A 21,499-nucleotide genomic window follows, 5' to 3' on the forward strand; every position below is an offset into this window, starting at 1 on the left:
CATATTAATACCATAAAAATGTACCTTTTTACTCAATTATTGTACATATTTATTGTTTTTATCTCATATAAATAAAATGAATGAAACATGCTGTTGTTGTTGGTGGGGTTTTTCTTCAAATTGTACATTTATGTGTAATAATAATAATCAATTTTGAAAGTTGATCTGTGTTTATTAATTATTGTAACCAAACTAAGTGACAAACATTCATTTTGGAAAAAAAACTTATTTATCTGTAACGATATCAAACATCTACTCCAATACCGGGAGAGACCGGATATTAAACGTTTGGTACTATTCCCCGGTCTCTAGTAAATCCCGGTCAAAATAGACCGAGGAGAGACAGGGAATTACCGATAGGAGACCGGCGAATAGAACATCTCTCTATAAATAGATTTTCGGACTAGGTCATCAGCTTACAGATACATGTACAACAATAACAAACCATAATAACCCACTGTGTACTACAAAATGATTAATAAAAAAAACCCGAAGAGCGCGATTAATTGACGGAAAAGATTATTTCATTTGAATATGTTTGCATTGCGAAATTCTCCAGTTGCTATTCATTGTTTCGCGCGGATGCCAACAAAGCTCACAACTGTCTTGCTAGAGTTCATGACCTAAATCATTTCATAAATATCTCTGAAAATCATAACCTTTAGATTTACTTCCAGCTATTGAATATTTTACATAAAAATTTCATAATATGTATTAGACATTCCAATGTAAGTTGTTTCCTTTTGCACAAAAAGATTTTTTAAGTTCTTACTACATGTACATAATGAAATTCAATGACCCTGGGACCAGGCCAATTTTGACCCCAGAGTTATAATTTGAACAACCCTCTCTTGGTCTACTACAAAATATTTCATGACAAATATCTAGCCTTTGTCAAATCCGAGAAGAATTTTTTTAAAGTTTTTATTATATACACATAAGGAAACCTCTGAACCCCCCGGGCGGGGCCAATTTTGACACTAGAGGCAAAATTTAACAACTTTAGTAGAGGACCTATAGATGATATCATATAACAAATATTAAAGCAATAAGCCTTGTACCTTCAGACATTCAAGTTTTTACTATTATGTACATGTACATAATGAAAATCAATGACCCCCTATGGCGGGCCAAATTTTGACCCAAGGGCTATAATTTGAACAATCTTGGTAGAGATTGTTCAAATGCTTCACAATGTTATAGTAACCATAGTAATGTGTTAAGTAAGGAAATATTTATACAACAGATAATCAAAATTTCTCAGGATGAATAAATATAACAAATGTTTAAATTTTTCTCTATTTTAAGTAAATTAGTTGGAAATTTTTTTTTTAAATGATCTCAGGAAACAGTTTTTATGAACAGACAGACAGTACATAGTGAAAATCAACGACCCCCAGGGCGGGGCCAATTTTGACCCCAGGGCTAAACTTTGAACAATCTTGGTAGCGGTCTACCAGACAATGCCTTATACAAAATATCTAAGCTCTAGGCTGTGTGGGTCTTTACAAGAAGATTTTTTAAGTTCACTATATAATCTAAACAACACTTACACACACACAACACACACGCACAGGAGAAATGCTATATTCCAGCGCAGATGCTGAGGTGACATAAAAAATGTTTGAAGTAATTTTTAACAAATTAACTTGAAATAACAGTCAATTTTTAATGGGCAAGATTGTTTTGCCAGTTTACCTGTCGGCTATATGGACAATGCCATGTTTGTTCTTGAAATCGTGAAAATTACCTACTCAGTATTGGTTTCCCAGGGTTAAAATTAGAAACCAAATAGCTTTCAAACTTATGAAAGCTTGCTGATGATTGGCTGTGTGAAAGTTCACCAGAAATAATATCGTATTTGGTCACAGTCATATCTAAAAGCAGAGCAATATTTAGAGCTGATTTTAATAAGATTGTAGCAAGGTTCATCCACATTTGTGCTGTGTACCCTATTTTTTGACCAAAGAGGTATTATCTTTGAACCACATGTGCTTGAAACAAACTTTTTAAAGTTTTATATTTGCTATATACTAAAATAAGATATAAGGTCTCCAACAGAACAAAAACATCATGCTGAATGCTGCAATCATGGTTATCTCCTTTTGGTCACCATTCGAAAGGATCAATCCAAGAGTTAACGCTTTTTATTTCATTAAAAATCTTCAAAGAGCAAAGAAATGAGTAAAAGTTTAACAAAATGCCAATATTTTCAATCCATGTCGTTTTCGACGTCCAATCTATTCATGTATACAAACACGATTTCTGGTCGATTCCTACGAAATAAACAGAAAACATCTAAAATTTTCTCATAAATTTCATAAACAAACTCCTTTTCTATTGATCTGCGATGTCTAAACTGAACGTAAGTATTTCAAAAATATCGGTCACTATATAATCTATACAACACTTACACACACACAACACACACGCACAGGTGAAATGCTATATGCCAGCGCGGAGGTCAAGTAAAGTTTGCCATTTTGATTTTGAAGTGACAGGTGAATGAAGCAAAGAAATAGAATTATACGATTGGATAGTTTTCCACTTAATATCTTAAATTAACCAATCAAATCCTTATATATTATTCAGAGTGGAACAGTATACATGCGCTATACATGGCGATGAAAAAACTGTCACAAGCGAGATCCTTTTGTATTTTTTTAAAAGAATTACGTATGTAGAGGGCTTTCGATCAGTTGAGACTTCGCAGTTTGATAGGAAAAGAATTTGTTTAAATTCTAGCCGTTTTTTGTTTATTTCGTAAGAGTCGTCCAGAAATCGTGTTTGTATACATGAATTGTATGGATATCGAAAACGACATGAATTAAAAATAATGGCATTTTGCGAAACTTTTCCCAAAATAAAAAGCGTTAGCACTTGGATTGATGCTTTTAAATATGGCGACCACAAAGAGATAACCGTGATCTGATCGCTTCTTTCAGCATTATTATTATTTGTTCCGCATGATGTTTTTGTTCCGTTGGGGGCCTTATATCTTCATATACATATATAGGCCGATTATTTAAAATATTTTATTATGTGACTAGCGCCTGTGCTTTGAACTTGAGGTAGAAATCATACAAACAACCTTTCTGACCAATTTCCAGGATATTAGGACCATAACAGTAGCCTCTAAAGAGTTAATGGGGTTTTTTAATATTTGGGCTGTATGACTGTATGGAAATAAATCTAAGGATCCCAGTCCTTGTGGCTGGAAAAAATTTTGACTTTAGCATTGACTGCATATCATGTCACTTTAATGTGTTTTTGTGGTCAATCATCGGCAGTAACTGTGTTGTCACCAATTCAGTTTAAGCTATGCCCGGAGGCGAGGATTAGATTTATTGACAAGCGCTGTGTGATATGTAAAGATCTGTACATGCATTAAGTAAAAAAGCGGGCAAAGTCTATTTTGCTTTTATGTTCAAACTTGGCGAAGTACAGAAACTTTAGGTGACTAAGTCGCTCAATTACGAGAGCCCTGGAAATACTAAATAATTATGTTCTTGTAAGCAATAAATCAATAGGAAAATTACCTACCTACTTTGATTACCTTAAATGGAATAAAATTTATACAATTTACACAATTCATGTGAAATGAAACAGAAAAATACTCACTGGTTTGTTAGCTGCCATTGCAAGAGCCAAATTAACTGAAATATAACAAGAGCTGTGTCAGTAGCGACAATTCTCAGTGCTTGAAAGTAAAACAATAGCCTGGATGATGTAGAATTTAACCCAATTAAAGAATGTAAGTTCAAAAAGTGCCATAATTCTGTCAAAATCAATGTCAGAGTTATAGGCCTTGGACAGGGACTTCTTATTATGCTCTTAAATAAACGTATTAAGTTTAAACCCATTCTCTTCAGTAGGTTTGGAGATAAATGTTGTGTGTACATAGTACTTACTGGAGAAATGAAATGAAACTCATCGCAGATTTGTCGTAATTCCACAGATTGTCTAAATACACAAAAACTTTTGCTCACATGTGTGAAAACAAAATAGCAATCACAAATACATAAAATATCACTTTGCCATTGTTTAATAACAAACATGAACTCTACACTTGATGACTTCTGACGAGTGGCAAGCCGACCTTTCAAAAAAATATGTCAATCATTGATGTTTACATACATGTAGTCCCTGCTGTGTAATCCGTATCATCAAAGGTGCTGAAACTCAACTCACTCAGACTTGCACTCATTTCTTTATATATCGGAAGTTAAAAAATTATTGACCAAGTTGAAAATATTTTTAACGGATAATTAGCAGTCAAATATTGACATAAATAAACTATTAATAGTGCATCTTTTTATTTTGTTTGTTCAATCGGCTTTATAAGACTAATTTTTCTTTTGTTCAATCTGAAAATAGTGATCTTGTCACTTCTTATTAAATTTAAATTACAAGTTTGCAGAGGGCAACGGCAAAGCTGACATAACTGTAACAACACCTCGACTTTTTTTTTTTTTTTAAAAAGTCGAGCATCAAATAAGAATAACTGGACATTTTGTCATAATTGTGTTCAATTTTATAGTTTGCTTAGGAAAGTTCAAATGCGTAGTAATATATTCACAAAGACCAATAGGCTTGAGTGATTAATTCAAAGCATTCAAATGAAAAAACGTGCATTATTATACTATAATGCACAAAGAATTAATATCTATTTCAATTCTAACACGTCAAGAAAAAAACATAATAATTATTATCTAGTTGGACTTTATGTTTGGTGAATAAATTTGTTTTCGCCTCAGAGTTTCCAATAGAAACATTCTTTACAGGCTGTTCAAGTGTGTTGAAAAAAAACAACTTAATCTACTGTGTGTAGAAACATTTCGAGAATAACGAATTTTGAAAACATTGATAAAACTTTGTTTGTTTATTTTATTTCACTCTATATTTTTCAAGCGAAATATAAAGTATTCATAGTGAAATAAATGTGAAATTGAACTCGTTTGCGACATTGAAAATAATTCATTGATTAAATACCAAGTTTCTGCCAATTTTAGCAATAATCAGTGAAAATTCAATAATCTGACATTCAAGGTCATACATGAGTCAAGGTCAATTTCAGTTTAATATACATGAAGGTCCTGACCTAAAAGATGTTGTGTCTAAATATGAAATTAAATTATTAACAAAAAACAAAGTTATAGCCAGTTACAGCAAAAAACAACAGATTTTTTTTTATTGACCTCGACCCTTGACAGTCAATGTCATTTGAAGGTCAAAGTTTGGTAGCAAGTCTTTTTTGTCCAAGTATAAATCAAATCCATACATAAACAACAAAATAATGACAATTAACCAAATTCAATAATTTGACCTTGGCAGTCAAGGTCATTTAAAGCTCAATGTCAGTTCAACCTTTTAGAAAGTCTTATCCAAAAGGTTGTTTTGTCCCAGTATGAAAATAATCTATTGATTAATTACCAAATAACAGTAAATTATAGCAAAAATTGATAATTCAATAATTTAACCTTCAAGATCAAGGTCATAAAAGAGCCAAGATAAACCCGAGATCAACATACATGAAGGTCTTATCCTAAAAAATGTTTTGTCATAATATGAAAATCCATTCTTAATAACAAAGTTATAGCCAGTTACAGCAAACAAGAGTGCCATGATCCATGATGTCCCTTATATCCCTCACCTGATTATTAAAGCTCTGAATTAATATTGTTAGCAATGAAAGAAAGGCAAATATATAATGATATTAAATTAAATTGATATTATAACATTCATATGATTTGCACCTGAAATAGTGCAAATGTTAATAAGGTTATTTCGGAAGATGGACAAAACCCCACACTTTTTATTACTAACATGTATATACCTTTGATACCTTAAAATAACTGACATTGTTAACACTGAATAATTAATGTTAATTAAGATATATGAATGTTTACCTTTTAATTTTACTTACACAGTTTGTAATATTTTAATGGTTACACTTTGATTTTGATTTAGCAGTTTGTAACATTTGTATAGTCTATTTTCAATCAATTATATGGTATTGTAAAGGACATTGAAATAAAATATAATTAACATAAATTATCATGTTTAAAGGAACTATGTTTGATTGTTTGTTTTGGTTTTACGTCACACCGACACAGTATAGGTCATTTGGCAACTTTCCAGCTCTACTGGTGGAGGAAGACCTCAGGTGCCTTTATTTCAGGCACAAACAACAAACAGGCCCCTGAGTAGAACCTCTGAGATTCCTTAAGCTAGCTGGATAGCTTCCTCATATGAAAGAATTCAAAAGTCCCTATAGGGATTCCAACCCACATCGGTGAGGGGAAAGTGGTTTGAAGTCAATGACCTTAAAATAACTATGTAAAATAATCAAAGTACGTAACTATAATAATGTATCAAACTTTAGTAAATAATCTGTTTTGTTCTTTTCTTACAAGATCAAAATCATATGAATTGTATGGTTTTATAACAAATAATTAGAAAGTGTGTGGTTATGTCCACTCTATAAAATTTAAGGTATGGGGCTTTTTCTCCACTCTATAAAATTTTGAGGTGTGGGGTTTTGAGGTGTGGGGTTTTGTCCTACATTAGGTTATTTCATATATGACCTTTTTTTTTTACCTCAGATAACCTGGACATCATTCAAAACATCTTTCTAACCAAGTCCAGGATATTTGGGCTAAAAATTTAATCTCTAGAGTGATAACAAAGTTTTTCCACTTTTGGTCTGTGTGAACTAGATTTTGACCATGGATGACCTATATTCAAAGCTGAGCTAGAAATCATCATAACAAACTTTCTGACAAAATTTCAGAATATTTGGGATGAAAATATTACCTTTGAATGTAAACAATATTTTTCCATAATTTGGCTTGTGACCAAGTTTATGACCCCAGATGACCCATATCCAAACATGACCTAGAAACCATCTAAACAACCTTTCTTATTTACTTTATACAAATAAAGAAATGAATGATCCCCTGGGGCCAGGCCAATTTTGACCCCAGGGCTATAATTTGAACAGATTTTGTAAACTTTCATTAAATGAAGCTTCACATCAAATATCTAAGCTATAAACCTTGCACTTTCAGGAGAGGATTTTTTAAGTTTTTACTACATGTACATAATGAAAATCACCTAGAACTGCCACTGTCATGGCTTGAATACCCCCACATACCACTTTGTCAGAATCAACAGTGACCATTGAGAGCTCAAAGACAACCTCCCTGCAAAATCTGAGGTTACTTAGCCAGTGCATTGCTAAGTTATGTATTCTACATGCTTCAAATGTGAAAATGTCAAAATCAATACACCGAGGTCAGACATTCTTAAGCATTTGAGCAGACAAACTTATTATAGTAAAATCCCTGTGACCTTGACCTTTGACACAGTCACCTAAAAATCAAAAGGGGTCATCTACTAGTCATAAACAACCTCAATACCAAATATGAAGACTGTTGACCAAAGCCTTCTTAAGCAATTAAGTGGACAAGCTTTTTTTAGTCAAGGCCCTGTGACCTTGTCCTTTGACCCAGTGACTTCAAAATCAATAGGGGTCACCTAATGGTCATGATAAACCTCCATGCCAAGTTATGGGGCGGATAAGTTTTGAAGTCAAGGCCCCTGTGACCTTGACCTTTGACCTGGTGACCTCAAAATCAATAGGGGTCATCTACTTATCATGACTAACCTCCATGCCAAATATGAAGACTGTGGGTCAAAGGATTCTTAAGTTATTGGGCGGACAAGAAAAAAACCCGACGGACGCCCGACAGCCGGACGAACAAGCTGATTCCAGTAAACCCCCTTACAACTTTGTTGTGTGGGGGTATAATACCTTAGAATGGGGACAATTTTGACCCAATGACTATAATTTGAACAATGCTGGTAGAGATCCACTACACAATGTTTCATGCCAAATATCTAACCTCTAGTCTTTGTCAATTCAGAGATGATTTTTTAGAGTTTTTACTATATATATATATATGAATACATATAAGGAAAATCAATGACATCCTGGGGTAAGGCCAATTTTGACCACAGGACTATTACGAGGGCTGTCCGGAAAGTTCGTAGACAAAGCTATAAATTTATTATAAGCAGTCATATTTATATGATGATTAAATATTTTGCTTAAGAATTTATTCTGCTACAAATTTCTAAATTAAAAAACATGATAAAAGTTGTATTTGCAAATCGCCAATCACCATGGCAACATGATCGACGAATCACGGAGCACTTTGATTTCAGAACAATGGCTACTCGAATAGAAAGTTGCTAAAAGTTTTAACTTTAACGCAAACTCTTGTTTAAATGTTGTGACATCAAAGGGTACTATTGCGTGATATTTAGTGAAAATTACGACGTCATACGCAAAGAAACAGCTTGTTAACGACCATTATAGGCAATGAAGTTACGTAAGTTTTGTGTTGCAAAAATGACGTCAAATTCAAGGATGGAGCAACGTTATGTTATTTTATCTTCAAAGCAACGCTAATAATGATTATAAGCTTTACTTTAATAACAAAATCAGCCAGGAATTGTTAAGGGCAACTGGTGTTTAATTGTCAAACACGATAAAGAAGCGGTGATGACAGTATTTTGTATAAAAAAACGTATCAGATAAGTAGCATGGCCGGAATGTCGTAAATTGCGTTACAACAATCCTTGAAAAAGACAGACATCTCACACACTGTATGGGAACCAGTGACACCTTTGTTGTTGTTTTTTTTAAATGTCGTATATTAAATTCCTAAAGTAATAGCAAGGGAACATAACATGTATTAAGTATACGCCAGACAGACAGGCTGTTTAAATCAGAAGAAATTGAAAAGTGGATAAACATGAAGTTAAATTGACGCCGTTGACGTTGTCAAAGTGCTCCATGACGATGTATATATGTTGTACGTAAAGACTGTAAAAATACAAACGTAAGTTACAATTCAATAATTTTTGATAAATGTGTTCGCTAGATATGTATAATTTTGCTGACAAAATTTGTACAACGTATGTATTGTTATACAATAAAAAATGAAGTAGTATATGAACTTTCCGGACATCCCTCGTATTTGAACATTTTTAATAGTTTCATGAGATGATGCTACACACAAAATATCTTAGCTCTAGGCCTTGCACTTTCAGAGAAGCTGTTTAAAGATTTCATTTTAAAAGTTTATTTTTAGCCCTCTTGTCCAAGATATTTAATTGAGCAGAACCATTTGAACAATTCTAGTAGAGCTTCGTGCTAGGAACAACCCAGGAAAATTTCATCACATTTGGCCTATGGGTTGCTGAGAAAAAGTTGTTTATCATTTGGCTTAGGGGTTGCTGAGAAGAAGTTGTTTGTATAAAAAGTTAACAACAAAGGCACTGATGGAAGATGGACGCCCAACAAATTGTGATCACAAAAGCTCACCTTGAGCACTTTGTGCTCAGTTGAGCTAAAAATGAAAATTTCAATAATCTAACCTTAAAAATCAAGGTCATTTATGAGTGAAGGTCAAGTTCTTTCTGGTTCACTTGAAGGACTATCCTAGAAGATTGTTATGTTCAAGTTTGAATCCATTCAAAAACAAGAAAGTGTTAAACACAAATGCCCCCGGCTCAGATTCTTGTCAGTAGCAAATGTTTACCCATTCACTCAGTTATGGACAGAAAAAATTGCCAAAAAATTGTAAACACAAGTTATATAGCTTGACAAAGTCATGGCATTTTGTAATTGTGAAAGTTGCCAAGTCATTGCTCTGACTTGTGAAGTTGAAAAATATCCAACTTCATGCAAGCTATCTTCCTACCAAATATGAAATACATCTGTCATTAAATAAAGGCTGTATGGGCATAAAGTGTAAAAATCTATTTTTAGCACTGGTGACCTTGACCCAACTGACCCCTTACTCCATCCAAAGGAAGAATACCATGCAAGTTATCTTCCTACCAAATATGAAATACATCTGTCAATAAATAAAAGCTGTATGGGCAAAAGTGTAAAAATCTATTTTTAGCACAAGTGACCTTGACCCACTGATCCCTACCCCAATCAAAAGGATGAATACCATGAGAGTTATCTTCCTACCAATATAAAATATATCTGTCACTTAATAAAGGCTGTATGAGCAAATGTGTAAAAATCTATTTTTAGCACTGGTGACCTTGACCCAACTGACCACTAACTCCATCAAAGTTTATGTTTCTATCAATCATAAATAACATCTGTCTATAGAATAAGGTCAATACACCTGTAAAAATGTAAAATTTTTAACATTGGTGACCTTGACATTGGTAACATTGACCTTGACCCAAATGACCCCTTACTACACCCAAAGAAGGAGGACCTCCCTTGGCATGTTTGTATTAAACTAAGACATCAACTAAAAAATAAAGGCTGTATGAGTAAAAATGTTTAGATTTATTTTTTAAACCAGTGACCTTGACCTTGACCCTAGAGACCGCTTACTCCACAAAAAATTAGAGGACCATCAAAGGTATCCACCTACTAAATATGAAAGATATCATTTAAGAAATTAAGCAATTAGGAGAAATTTAAGATAAATCCAACTTGCCGAAATAGGTTAACCAGACAAGGCCCTATTTACAAAGTGAAAAAAGGGAAATAACTGGGAAATATGGATGACACAGTTATTTAACTTGGCAATATCATGTTCTTTGTATTGATAAGTAAGTGTGGAAATTATAAAGCCATTAGTATAGATAGAACTTAAGATATTTCCAACTTGCCGTTTTAGGTTAACCATTATTCATTTTCTAAGTGCTGAAAAGGGCAATAACTTGGTAAATATGAAAGCCAGAGTTATGGAACTTGCCCAGATCATGTACTTTGTATTGATTAGTAAGTGTGTAAACTTAGAAGCCATTGGTACAGGTAGAACTTAAGAAAAATCCAACTTGCCGTTCTAGGTTAACCTAGTACGGACAGACGGACGGAAGTTCTTACATTTGTATTCTTGTTGGGTATTTTACTGTGTAAAAAAAGTACCCAACAATCAATGAAAATACCCAACAATACATACGGAGTGAGTAGGATTGGTAGTTATTGGGTATTTAGTACCAAACAACTACCCTCTCGTGCGCTCGGACGGACGGACGGTTCAATTACTATATGTCCGGGGGCATAAAAAGAAAGTTATAGCCACTAATAGCAAAAATCAGCAGACATTTAACCTTTGAAGGTCAAGGTCATTTAGAAGATCAATGAATGAAGGTCAAGTTTAGTCTGACCTACTTGAAGGTCTTGTCCAAAGGGTTATTATGACATAGTTTGAAAACAATACACTAAGACCTTAAAAAGTTATGATCAAGGTTAAAGTTTGCAAAAAAGGCAATGACAACAAGACTAACATTTTTATACCTTAAAAAAAGGTTGAGCTAAAAATCAGCAAAGAGTATGTAAAACTTACCTGATGTAGTTGATTTACCAACACCACCTTTGCCTGAAGCAACAACAACAACCTTCTTAACCCCATCTATGGTGGCTTTCTTCGGCAATCCTTTTGACATCAAATTTTTTTGATGGTCTTTAAAATTTTGTCCATGCATACCCTTGAATCATTAAAACAAAAATATTTTATGAACTAGAAATGTGTTGTCACGCCACAAATGCTCCCGCATGCATCCAAAATTTCAGATGTTATAATATTTAGTTCCAAATTTGTTGGCCCAAATTATTTTTTTTCATTTTAAGTTCAAAGCCCTTAAAACTATTCAATGTTAACACAAACCATTTTTATACAAAGTTCAAGGCACTGAAACTATTCAGTGTTAACCTTTTGTAAATTGCATATGGCACATTTGTAGCCGAAATAATGGCTACATACATTTCCACAAAAGTATGAGCGCTGAAACTGAAAATTCAGAATTTTTCAAACATTCAAGAAAGATAACTTTGTCCAAAATCATTGAACCACAACCAAATTCAAACTTGAACTGCTTATTCCTAAGATGTATCTGTATGTCAAATTTGAGTTGAATGTGTACAACCATTGGGGAGATGATGAATGGAAACTTAAAATTTCTGATTTTTTTTTCAAAGTTCAAGAGGGATAACTCTGTTAGCTATCATCAAACCATGACCAAATTCAAAATTGACCAATGCATTCTTATGACATATTAAACCGGTATTTTTCGCGATGTTTTAATTTTCGCTATTATTCTCGAATTGCGGCCGCGTTGCGAATTCATGATACCGCGTTAATTTTTTAACATAACATACATTATAAACAAGAGGGCCATGATGGCCCTGAGGTCGCTCACCTGTATATAGGCCCCTGGAGCAGGGCCAGTTTAAACCCCAGGGCTTTTATTTGAACAAACTTGGAAGACACCCATTAGAAAATGTTTCTTGATGTTAAGTTTTTACTACCCAATATAATGAAAAACAATGACCTTTGCCCTCCCTCATCCCCACCCCCCGGCAGGGCCAATTTTTACCCAAGGGCTTTTATTTGAACAAACTTGGTAGACACCCATAAGAAGATGTTTCATGCAAAACATTTAAGCTCTAGCTCATTGGGTTTTTTAAAAGAAGATTTTTTAAGTTTTTACTATACACATATAGTTAAAAACAATGACACCCCTGGGGGGGGGGGGGCATGGCCAGTTTTGACCCCAGGGATTTTATTTGAACAAACTTTGTAGACACTTACCAGAAGATGTTTCATGCTTAATATCTAAACTCTAGCTATTTGGGTTTTCTCAAAGAAGATTTTTATGTTTTTGCTATACACATATAAGGAAAATCAATGACCCCCGGGGCGGGGCAAATTTTGACCCCAGGGCTTTTATTTGAACAAACTTGGTAGACACCCATTAGAACATGTTTCATGCTAAATATCTTAGCTCTAGCTCTTTGAGTTCTTTAAAAGAAGATTTTTTTAAGTTTTTACTATATGCATATAGGGAAAATCAATGACTCCCTGGGGCGGGGCCAATTTTGACCCCAGGGCTTTTATTTGAACAAACTTGGTAGACACTCATTAGAAGATGTTTCATGCTAAACATCTTAGCTCTTGCTCTTTGGGTTCTTTAAAAGAAGATTTTTTTAAGTTTTTACTACATGCATATAGGGAAAATCAATGACCCCCTGGGGCGGGGCCAATTTTGACCCCAGGGCTTTTATTTGAACAAACTTGGTAGACACTCACTAGAAGATGTTTCATGTCAAATATCTAAGCTCTAGCTCTTTGGGTTTTTTAAAAGAAGATATTTAAAGTTTTTTCTTTTGGTTGCAATGGCAACCAGAGTTCTGCATGGAATTAAATTCTTTGAACAATTTTTAAAGGTGACCACCAAAGGAACATTCCTGTGAAGTTTGGATGAAATTGGCTCAGTGGTTTATGAGGAGATGTCATTTAAAGTAAAAGTTTACGGACGACGGACGGACGGACGGACTACGCCGGACGAAAAGCGATCACAAAAGCTCACCCTGTCACTTTGTGATAGGTGAGCTAAAAAATTAATCTGATGACAATTTTTTTTCGAATTGTGATTAAGTTTTATAATGAATAAAACAACTGAATGCAAATAATTAATATGTGCAATGTTTTATATACATCATAATAAAGATACAGTACGCTCAGCGCGACTTTTTCAAAACCCGCGTGACCCCGCGGATGAGGTTTACCGCGGACGAAAATTTGCTCAGATATTGTCCGCGTGACCCCGCGGACAGAAAATTTTCACCACCGCGGACATATATCGGCGGCTGAAACCGTTTCCCCCGCGGAACGCAGTGGTAAATTGCGGAGGAACGCGGCGGTCAAATAATGAAAAATTCGGCATATGACATTTATGAAAAAGATACTACAACAATTTATATGCCAGCTTTTGTTTCTTATTTAAAAACTTTGAAAACGTAACCCTCAACAATTTTATTCAGGCAATATTCCAGGACGTCTCTTTCAATTGTCAGATGCGTTTTACTGTTTCTGTTTATTTGCATGTTGATCATAAAAAATATGACAATATACAATATCTGACAATATACAATATCCGACAATATCTGACATGATGGCAAAGAGAATCTTTTTGAATTTGAGTCAAATATATATACGGTATGTACAGTATACATAAACTTTTTGGCAAGTGTCATGCTTATTTCTCATGTCCATTTTCGACGGGATTTTTACTGTAAAGAAAAAACAAAAAAAACAAGTCTACTCGTTTTTAAAGAATATAATTGCATACAAATAATTCTTATATATGGTTTAAATATCTTTTTCTTTTATTTCTAATATATGTACATGTATTTTATTTATGTCCTGTCTTGTATTCACACTCATCGACCTCTTATAGGACATGTACTGTAGCGTCAGTCATCATTGAGAAATCAGCACAAATGTCCTTTTTATCATATTTATGGCTCCAATATAGTTTAACGGCAATAATACTTATAGAACCACAAGGAATGAACAAGTAAAGATGACAGTGATAAATGACGATTTCAGTTGAATGTAAAAATATTGGTATGTGGACGAATAGTTTTGTGGACGTTTATAACGAAAGTATTAAAAACAACAACAAAAACAGGTACAGCTGTAATTATTTGTATTTCAAATTCCGTTCAAATAATTTAACGTATAATAACATTTAAGGAGACGATTGTGGTCAATTTTCAAGTCATTGTGTAAAAAAGATGACGTTAAAAAATGATAAAACGTCTATTATTTTTGGAGGTTAATTTATACTGACCAACTGACCATGGCGTTCCCCCGCGGGAAACGGGTGACTGATTTTATCGATAAATGAAGAACGGTCGTCAGAATTTTGTCCGCGGTGGAAACAACTGAACACCGGGGATCGCGGGGAAATTAGGCTTCTCATCGCGGACGAACCCCCGCGTTTGTCCGCGATAAAAAAAAATCGTCCGCGGTGGTATCGCGGAAAAAGCAAAACCCGCGGTGAGCGTACTGTATGAAGGTTAAAGATTTTTCCATTCCTTTTTTTCTCATGAATACATGCATGTAAAACACAAAAAGAGACAATATCCACAAATTTTGCACTTTACAGACAAATATGAACACATATTGTTTAGATGACAATAGATTTACGGTTAAACAGTGATCAATGGAAAATTTTCATACGGTAGATAAAGTATTATAAACAAGTATGTAACACCTTCTTACAAACATTTAACGTTTTATCAAACACGTTATTTGCAAACAAAAAAAACAAAATTGACAAATGATTAGAAAAACGTTCATAATAAGTTAATTACAATTTTGTATATGAAATAAATAAATTAAACCGTCTCTTATTAACACCATTAACATTTACCTTGCATAAGAGCGACACAGTATAGGAATTAACTTTAACCTACCCTGTTATATTGCGGAAATAAAATTCAAATAATCGCGAATATAAATTTCTGACCCTGCCATCGCGAATTCATGATTACGCAAACTAATCCGGGGGTGGGGTTTTCATGAAATAAAGATCACGCCAATATAAAGTGATTTACAGTATCTTTAATTTGAGTTGAATATGTAGATAATGAATGGGAACTGAAAATTTCCTTTTTTTTTAAAGTTAAAGGGGCATAACTATGCCAAAAATCATCGAACCATGACAAAATTCGTACTTGACCTGCATATTTCTTTGACATATCCATATGTCAAATTTGAGTTGAATGTGTAATACCCTAGAGGAGATAATGAATGGAAACTGAAAATTTCATATTATTTTCAAAGTGAATGGGGCATAACTCTGCCGAATTCGAACTTGACCTGCGCATTCCTTTGACTTATCCATATGTCAAATTCGAGTTGAATGTGTAAAACTGTTGGGGAGGTAATGAACAGAAACTGAAAATTTTATCAAGTGGCATAACTCTGGCAAAAATCATCGGACCATGACCAAATTCGAACTTGGCCTGTATTTTTTCATGATATATCCATATGAGAAATTTGAGTTGAATGTGTGCAACTGTTACTAAGATAATGAATTGAAACTGATGATGACGGAAGGAAGGAATGACAGAAGGACGGAACAGGGTAACACTACATAAAATGGCTGGGGCATAATAATATTGCTTACCTATATGAATACATAAAATTGTCCGAAAAGGTACAAAGGCTTGTTATTAAGATGTTTTAATGAGTAAATCACTGCTTTATTATTATGAATGCATAAAATTGTCCCAAATAAGGCATAAACCCTTCAGTAGTTATGGAGATACCAGCTTACAAGCAAAACCTTTACCAAGAATTTCTAAGCCAAAAAAGGGGCATAATTATGAAAAAAAAACAAATCAGAGTTTGACTTGTGCCAATCATGTGAGATCATCACAGAGAACAAGTGTGTGAAGTTTCAGTCCATTCCCTTCAGTAGTTATGGAGATACCAGCTTACACCAAGGATTTCTAAGTCGAACAAGAGCTGTTGGTAGGACAGCAACGCTCAATTATTCTTAGTGCTTGATAGTAAAAGACCCTTGACAATGTTAAATTTTCTGAGTTAACAAAAGGGCAAAAATTTTCTTTAAATCCATGATACAGTTATAGGCCTTGTTATGTACCCAGTTATGCTCTCAAAGAAGAGTATAAAATTTCAACTTGTTTCAAATCCAGATGTCAATAGAATATGAAAATATCTGAGGTGGTATGCAAACTTTAATCTAAATTCTAAGTTGAAAAAGGGGCATTTTTCTGTAAAAATGCTTCATAGAGTTACCTCCTCCTGTCTACATGTTTGGGTCATGAAGGTTAACAAGTGTGCAAAGTTTCAAAGCAAAATGTCAATGGACTTTGAAAATATTTGAGGTATTACAAAAACTTTATCATAAATTCTAAGTCGAAAAAGGGGCATAATTCTGTCAAAATGCTTTATACAGTTACCTCCTCCTGTCTACAGGTTGCAGTCATGATAGTGGACAAGTGTGCAAAGTTTCAAAGCCATATGTCAATGGACTTTGAAAATATTTGAGGTATTACAAAAACTTTAACATAAGTGGTTACGCCGATGCCGACATAGACGCCGACGCTAGGGTGACTATAAAAGCTCTACTTATTTTTATCAAATGGTCGAGCTAAAACGGGGTATAATTATGCAAACAAGAGGGCCATGATGGCCCTGAAGTCGCTCACCTGTATATAGGCCCCCGGAGCGGGGCCAGTTTAAACCCAAGGGCTTTTATTTGAACAAACTTGGTAGACACCCATTAGAAGATATTTCATGCTTAACATCTAAGGTCTAGCTGGTCAAGTTTTTTTCTTTACACATATAGTTAAAAATAATGACACACCTGGGGCAGGGCCAGTTTTGACCCAAGGGCTTTTATTTGAACAATCTTGTAGACACTTACTAGAAAATGTTTCATGCTTAATATCTAAACTCTAGCTATTCGGGGTTTTTCAAAGAAGATTTTTAAGTTTTTGCTATACACATAAAAGGAAAATCAATGTCAGCCGGGGCAGGGCCAATTTTGACCCCAGGGCTTTTATTTGAACCGGCTGGGCCAATTTTGACCCCAGGGCTTTTATTTGAACAAACTTTGTAGACACACACTAGAAGATGCTTCGTGCTTAATATCTAAACTCTAGCTACTTGAGTTTTTTCAAAGAAGATTTTTTAAAGTTTTTGTATAACACATATAAGGAAAAGGAATGCCCCCGGGGCGGGGCCTATTTTGACCCCAGGGCTTTTATTTGAACAAACTTGGTAGACACTCACTAGAAGATGTTTCATGCTTAGTATCTAAACTCTAGCTATTTGGTTTTTTTCACAGAAGATTTTTTAAGTTTTTGCTATACACATATAAGAAAAATCAATGACCCCCTGGGGCGGGGCCAATTTTGACCCCAGGGCTTTTATTTGAACAAACTTGGTAGACACCCATTAGAAGATGTTTCATGCTAATTATCTTAGCTCTAACTCTTTGGATTCTTTAAAAGAAATTTTTTTAAGTTTTTACTATATGCATATAGGGAAAATCAATGACCCCCCTGGGGCGGGGCCAATTTTGACCCCAGGGCTTTTATTTGAACAAACTTGGTAGACATCCATTAGAACATGTTTCATGCCAAATATCTAAGCTCTAGCTCTTTGGGTTTTTTAGAAGAAGATTTTTTAAGTTTTTACTATATGCATAAAGGGAAAATCAATGACCCCCTGGGGCGGGGCCAATTTTGACCCCAGGGCTTTTATTTGAACAAACTTGGTAGACATCCATTAGAACATGTTTCATGCCAAATATCTAAGCTCTAGCTCTTTGGGTTTTTTAGAAGAAGATTTTTTAAGTTTTTACTATATGCATTTAGGGAAAATCAATGACCCCCTGGGGCGGGGCCAATTTTGACCCCAGGGCTTTTATTTTAACAAACTTGGTAGACATCCATTGAGACATGTTTCATGCTTAATATCTCAGCTCTAGCTCTTTGGGTTTTTTAGAATAAGATTTTTTAAGTTTTTACTATATGCATATAGGGAAAATCAATGACCCCCTGGGGCGGGGCCAATTTTGACCCCAGGGCTTTTATTTGAACAATCTTGGTAGACACTCACTAGAAGATGTTTCATGCCAAATATCTAAGCTCTAGCTCTTTGGGTTTTTTAGAAGATGTTTAAAGTTTTTTCTTTTGGTTGCCATGGCAACCAGAGTTCTGCATGGAATGGAATTCTTTGAACAACTTTGTTAAGGCTTCACACAAGGAACATCCCTGTGAAGTTTCATTATGATCTGCCTTATGGTTTCAGAGGAGATGTCGTTTGAAAAGTGTGAACGGACAACGTACGACGGACGGCAGACGACGGACGAAGAGTGATCCTAATAGCTCACCCTGAGCATATGCTCAGGTGAGCTAAAAAGCAAATCAGAGTCAGGGGACTTGTGCCAATCATGTTAGATAATCATAGAGAACAAGTCTGTGAAGTTTCAATCAATTCCCTTCAGAAGTTATGGAGATGCCAGCTTACACGCAAAAACTTAACCAAGGATTTCTAAGTCGATAAAGGGGCATAATTATGCAAAAAAGCAAATCAGAGTTATGGGACTTGTGCCAATCATGTTAGATAATCATAGAGAACAAGTGTGTGAAGTTTCAATTCATTCCCTTCAATAGTTATGGAGATACTTGCTTACATTTAAAAACTTAACCAAAGGGACGCCGACAAATGGATGACTGCATCAGTTTGATTATTCTTGCAATAGTCGAGCTAAAAATGCCCTAGGAAGCAATTTAAGGTTCTTTGTGCCTCCCTTGTAGTCCTTTGTGCCCCTTAGCAGTCCTTAGTGGTCCTGTAGCTCAATCAAAAACATAATTATATTATCACCCAAATTATATTTTTTCTTAAAATAATACATTTTTTCTCACTAACCATACTCCAATATATTATGAAATTCATAATATATTGTAGTACATATTCAGAATATGCCCAAGGAAGAAATTTAAGGTCCTTTGTGCCTCCCTAGCAGTCCTTTGCGCAACTCATCAAAAGCATAAATTCTATCACCAAAATTATATTTTTTCTTAAAATTATACATTTTTTATCACTAGTATACATGTATACTATCCTCAACATCACTAATTTCGCGTCATCACTTATTTCACGGTAATGGCATATTTTCATGTGACCAGCGTTAAAATTAGTCAGAATTGACATATTTTATTCACCTAAACAACAAAGTTTTTGTGCAAAATATTTTAAATCTATAGATTTTTACGTAAAACAGAACAACATTTTACAAACTTCTGCAAAAAGCAACAATAGTCCGTTAAATTTGTGCATACTGGTTGGGGACCACCAAAACCGGAAAACCACCAAACCCGGACGGCCCTGAAAATGCTTAATTCAGTATTTTCTTTCTTCAGTGGTTGTCTGTCACTTTTTTATCAACAATAAATGTATGTTTCTTCTAAAATTAAGTAAATAAATTTATTTCAACCTCCGTAAAAGGTAATATTTTAATGTCTATTTCAAGAATGTTGACGTTGAAATTTGGGGTTCAAGAAAGCAATGCCTGACCTCATATACCAGCTATAATCATTTGAGTAAACAATAGAATATCCAAAACTTCAGCATTTGTTGCTGAAATATTGTATATCATGTTAAAAATCAACAAGAACTGTCGGAGGACAGTAACGCTCGACTATTCGAAAAGTTGTCACAAGTGTGTTTCATTGAGCATAATAATGCTTACCTATATGAATACATAAAATTGTCCGAAAAGGTACAAAGGCTTGTTATTAAGATGTTTTATCGAGTTAATCACTGCTTTATAAAATGCATAAAATTGTTCAAAAAAAGGCACAAACCCTTCAGTAGTTATGGAGATATTTGCTAAAACCAAGAATTTCTAAGTAGAAAAAGGGGCATAATTATGCAAAAAAGCAAATCAGAGTTATTGGACTTGTGCCAATCATGTTAGATAATCACAGAGAACAAGTGTGTGAAGTTTCAAGCCATTCCCTTCAGTAGTTATGGAGATACCAGCTTGCAAGCAAAAACTTATCCAAGAATTTCTAAGTCGAAAAAGGGGCATAATTATGCAAAAAAGCAAATCAGAGTTATTGGAAATAAATAGCGAATAAGGTGGAAACAAATATGTTCTAGAAAATAAATAAGCAATAATGTAATAATAAAAATAAGAAATGGGGAGGAACTGTCTGCTTATTTGCAAATATGCAGACGGTTCTCCCCCAAGATAGGGAGAGAGCCGTCAAGGAGGAAATGTCAGGGAAGGAACTGGTAAGGGAGAGAATAGTCCGACTACCGAAGAAATTTCGGTTAGCTAAACTGGATGGCCCAGTTAACTTACAAGTAGAGTGTCATGGGTAGAAAACATTCGCACCAAAATGTTGATACATGTTCTACTACACTCCTTACTGTTCATGTTTAACGGTTTAAATATTGTTCCCATCGCATCGGATTCACGGTGTGCCTAAAATACGTAAAATGGCGTATAGTAGCGTAAAGTAGCGTAAAGTGGCGTAAAGTAATACCAATAGAATAGACGGTCTCTAGTGGCGGTCTCTTAAATTTCCTTTACCCAATCAGCGATAATCAACAAAAAGACCTTGTAAGAGTTCCTCCATGTGGTGTTGCCTGGATACAGATGAAAATATATATTAAACATCTGTAACTGAATGCTCTTAAAACGATAATTATTACTGCGAGTCAGTAAATGTAATCTCCAACTGGACACTAAATTTCTTTGGGGCGCTTTGATAAAAATAAAAACCATGAAGACGTTCGGGACGCTATGTTAGTTAGTAAGCTCCTGGTGCCGCACAAGGGGGACAGGTTTTTAGCCCACGTTTTATGGAGCACAATTCACATCACCACTCGTCGCTGATGTCTGCACAGCGGATTTACAGACGAGTTCATCATAGAAGTAGAAGTACTTGAGATATGCATGGATAGATGTAAGGTTTCAGGTTTTATATAGATAAGGAAAAACTTTTTTCTCGTCAGTGTTTCTACATAACTATTTCTTTAACTAAACTGACAAAGTATTTCAAAATAATCTTGGTTTAGATAAACAATAAACCTTCCGGATGCTTTGTCGGAAT

General features: G+C 34.5%; 1 protein-coding gene across 2 annotated transcripts in view; it reads right to left on the reverse strand.

Annotated features, from left to right (window-relative positions):
• Positions 1–20,966, reverse strand: part of LOC132728316 (iron-sulfur protein NUBPL-like) — a 68,289-nt gene extending 47,323 nt beyond the window's left edge. Inside the window, exons 1-3 of one of the 2 annotated variants that reach the window (XM_060713966.1) lie at positions 20,746–20,966; positions 11,394–11,535; positions 3,622–3,656 (exon numbers count right to left, since the gene is read on the reverse strand). In XM_060713966.1, the coding sequence (XP_060569949.1) occupies positions 3,622–3,656; positions 11,394–11,535; positions 20,746–20,847 (279 nt within the window). In that variant the 5' untranslated portion in view covers positions 20,848–20,966. The remainder of the gene's footprint in view (positions 1–3,621; positions 3,657–11,393; positions 11,536–20,745) is intronic. The other variant, XM_060713965.1, reaches the window with a different exon arrangement.
• Positions 20,967–21,499: the final 533 nt, after the last annotated feature.

Source organism: Ruditapes philippinarum, unplaced genomic scaffold, assembly GCF_026571515.1.
Source record: "Ruditapes philippinarum isolate M1 unplaced genomic scaffold, ASM2657151v2 ctg583_1_1_1_1, whole genome shotgun sequence".
NCBI classification, from domain to species: Eukaryota; Metazoa; Mollusca; class Bivalvia; order Venerida; family Veneridae; genus Ruditapes; species Ruditapes philippinarum.